The 1,184-nt window shown below is 69.8% G+C and overlaps 2 protein-coding genes across 2 annotated transcripts in view; one reads left to right on the forward strand and one right to left on the reverse strand.

Annotated features, from left to right (window-relative positions):
* CXCL16 (C-X-C motif chemokine ligand 16) overlaps positions 1 to 137 on the reverse strand; it is a 2,974-nt gene extending 2,837 nt beyond the window's left edge. Inside the window, exon 1 of the mRNA XM_077746818.1 lies at positions 47 to 137. Within this exon, the coding sequence (XP_077602944.1) occupies positions 47 to 113 (67 nt within the window). The 5' untranslated portion in view covers positions 114 to 137. The remainder of the gene's footprint in view (positions 1 to 46) is intronic.
* A 221-nt stretch (positions 138 to 358) lies between these two features.
* Positions 359 to 1,184, forward strand: part of ZMYND15 (zinc finger MYND-type containing 15) — a 10,467-nt gene continuing 9,641 nt past the window's right edge. Inside the window, 1 exon segment of the mRNA XM_077746763.1 lies at positions 359 to 1,085. Coding sequence (XP_077602889.1) covers positions 500 to 1,085 — 586 coding nt within the window. The 5' untranslated portion in view covers positions 359 to 499.

Here is a 1,184-nt window from a genome sequence, read left to right on the forward strand (position 1 = left end):
CGGGGCGGAGGGGGGGGTCTGGGCGCCAGCCCCGCCCGGGACGAACCTGGTCGCGGCAGCAGCTCCAGCAGGAGGAGGAGCGCGAGGGACCGGAGTCCCCAGGGTCGCCTCATGTCGGGGGCCGGGCGGGGCCGGAGCGNGGCAGACGGACCCCAAAGTCTTTCCTCCTCCCCAAACCCTCCCCTCCAAACCTACTCACAGCTCAGACCCCAGCACTGAGGGGTGTTGCCCCAAATACCGTCTCACTCCCGACTACTCACGTGAAGCCCTCCTCGCCCGCTTCCCAGCCCCCATTCCCACCCTGAACCCCCACCCTGAGCCCTGAAAACGAGCCCCCCGCTCCCGCACTCGTCCAATCCAGAGGCCCCGCCGGACGCGACCGTCACACCCGCGCCCTCCCCATCCTGTGCCGCGACCCCACACTCCCCGCTCCCCGCGCCCTCACCTCACATCCCCTCCTCCGCTCAGTCTGGGCCCAGGCCCCTGTGCCCCTGAAGACATGGAGTTCGTGTCCGGATACCGCGATGAGTTCCTCGACTTCGCCGCCCTCCTGTTTGGCTGGTTCCGAAAGTTCGCGGCGGAGCGGGGGGCCGCGGGGGCCAGCCTCGAGGCCCGCGGGCGCCAGCTGGAGGCTCAGATCCGGAGGCTGCCCCAGGACCCTGCCCTGTGGGTGCTGCATGTGTTGCCCAATCGTAGTGTGGGCATCAGCCTGGGGCAAGGGGCCGAGCCAGGCCCTGGACTGGGCCTGGGGGCCGCCCGGTTCCTGGGAGAGGAGCCCCCGCTCCACCTGCGAGACCTAAGCCCCTACGTCAGTTTTGTCAGCCTGGAGGAGGAGGGGGAGGAAGCGGGGGAGGGGGAGGAAGAGAATGGAGAGCCGGAGGGTGCAGGCCGGGAGAAGGTAGATCTACAGGAAGATGGGGAGCCCGCCCCCACCAGCAGGGAGTCCCCCCAGGAAGCAAACCCTCCAGGGGGACCAGAGAAGGCCCAGCCGGAGGCAGCAGCTGGTGGAGGTGGCCGCGATGGCTGCCGAGAAGACAAGGCAGAGGACGAAGGGGTCCCCGAGAGGAGGAAGGGGGGGCGAAGTGGTAAGACCTCCCCCCCACCGCGGGGGCTGGCGCTGCCCCGCCCCCTCTCTGCATTCCCCGCCTTGGGAAGACCCCCTCTACCTCTCAAAGCCCCCCAAG

The sequence above is a fragment of the Crocuta crocuta genome, unplaced genomic scaffold, assembly GCF_008692635.1.
Source record: "Crocuta crocuta isolate KB4526 unplaced genomic scaffold, BGI_CrCroc_1.0 scaffold139, whole genome shotgun sequence".
Taxonomy (NCBI): Eukaryota; Metazoa; Chordata; class Mammalia; order Carnivora; family Hyaenidae; genus Crocuta; species Crocuta crocuta.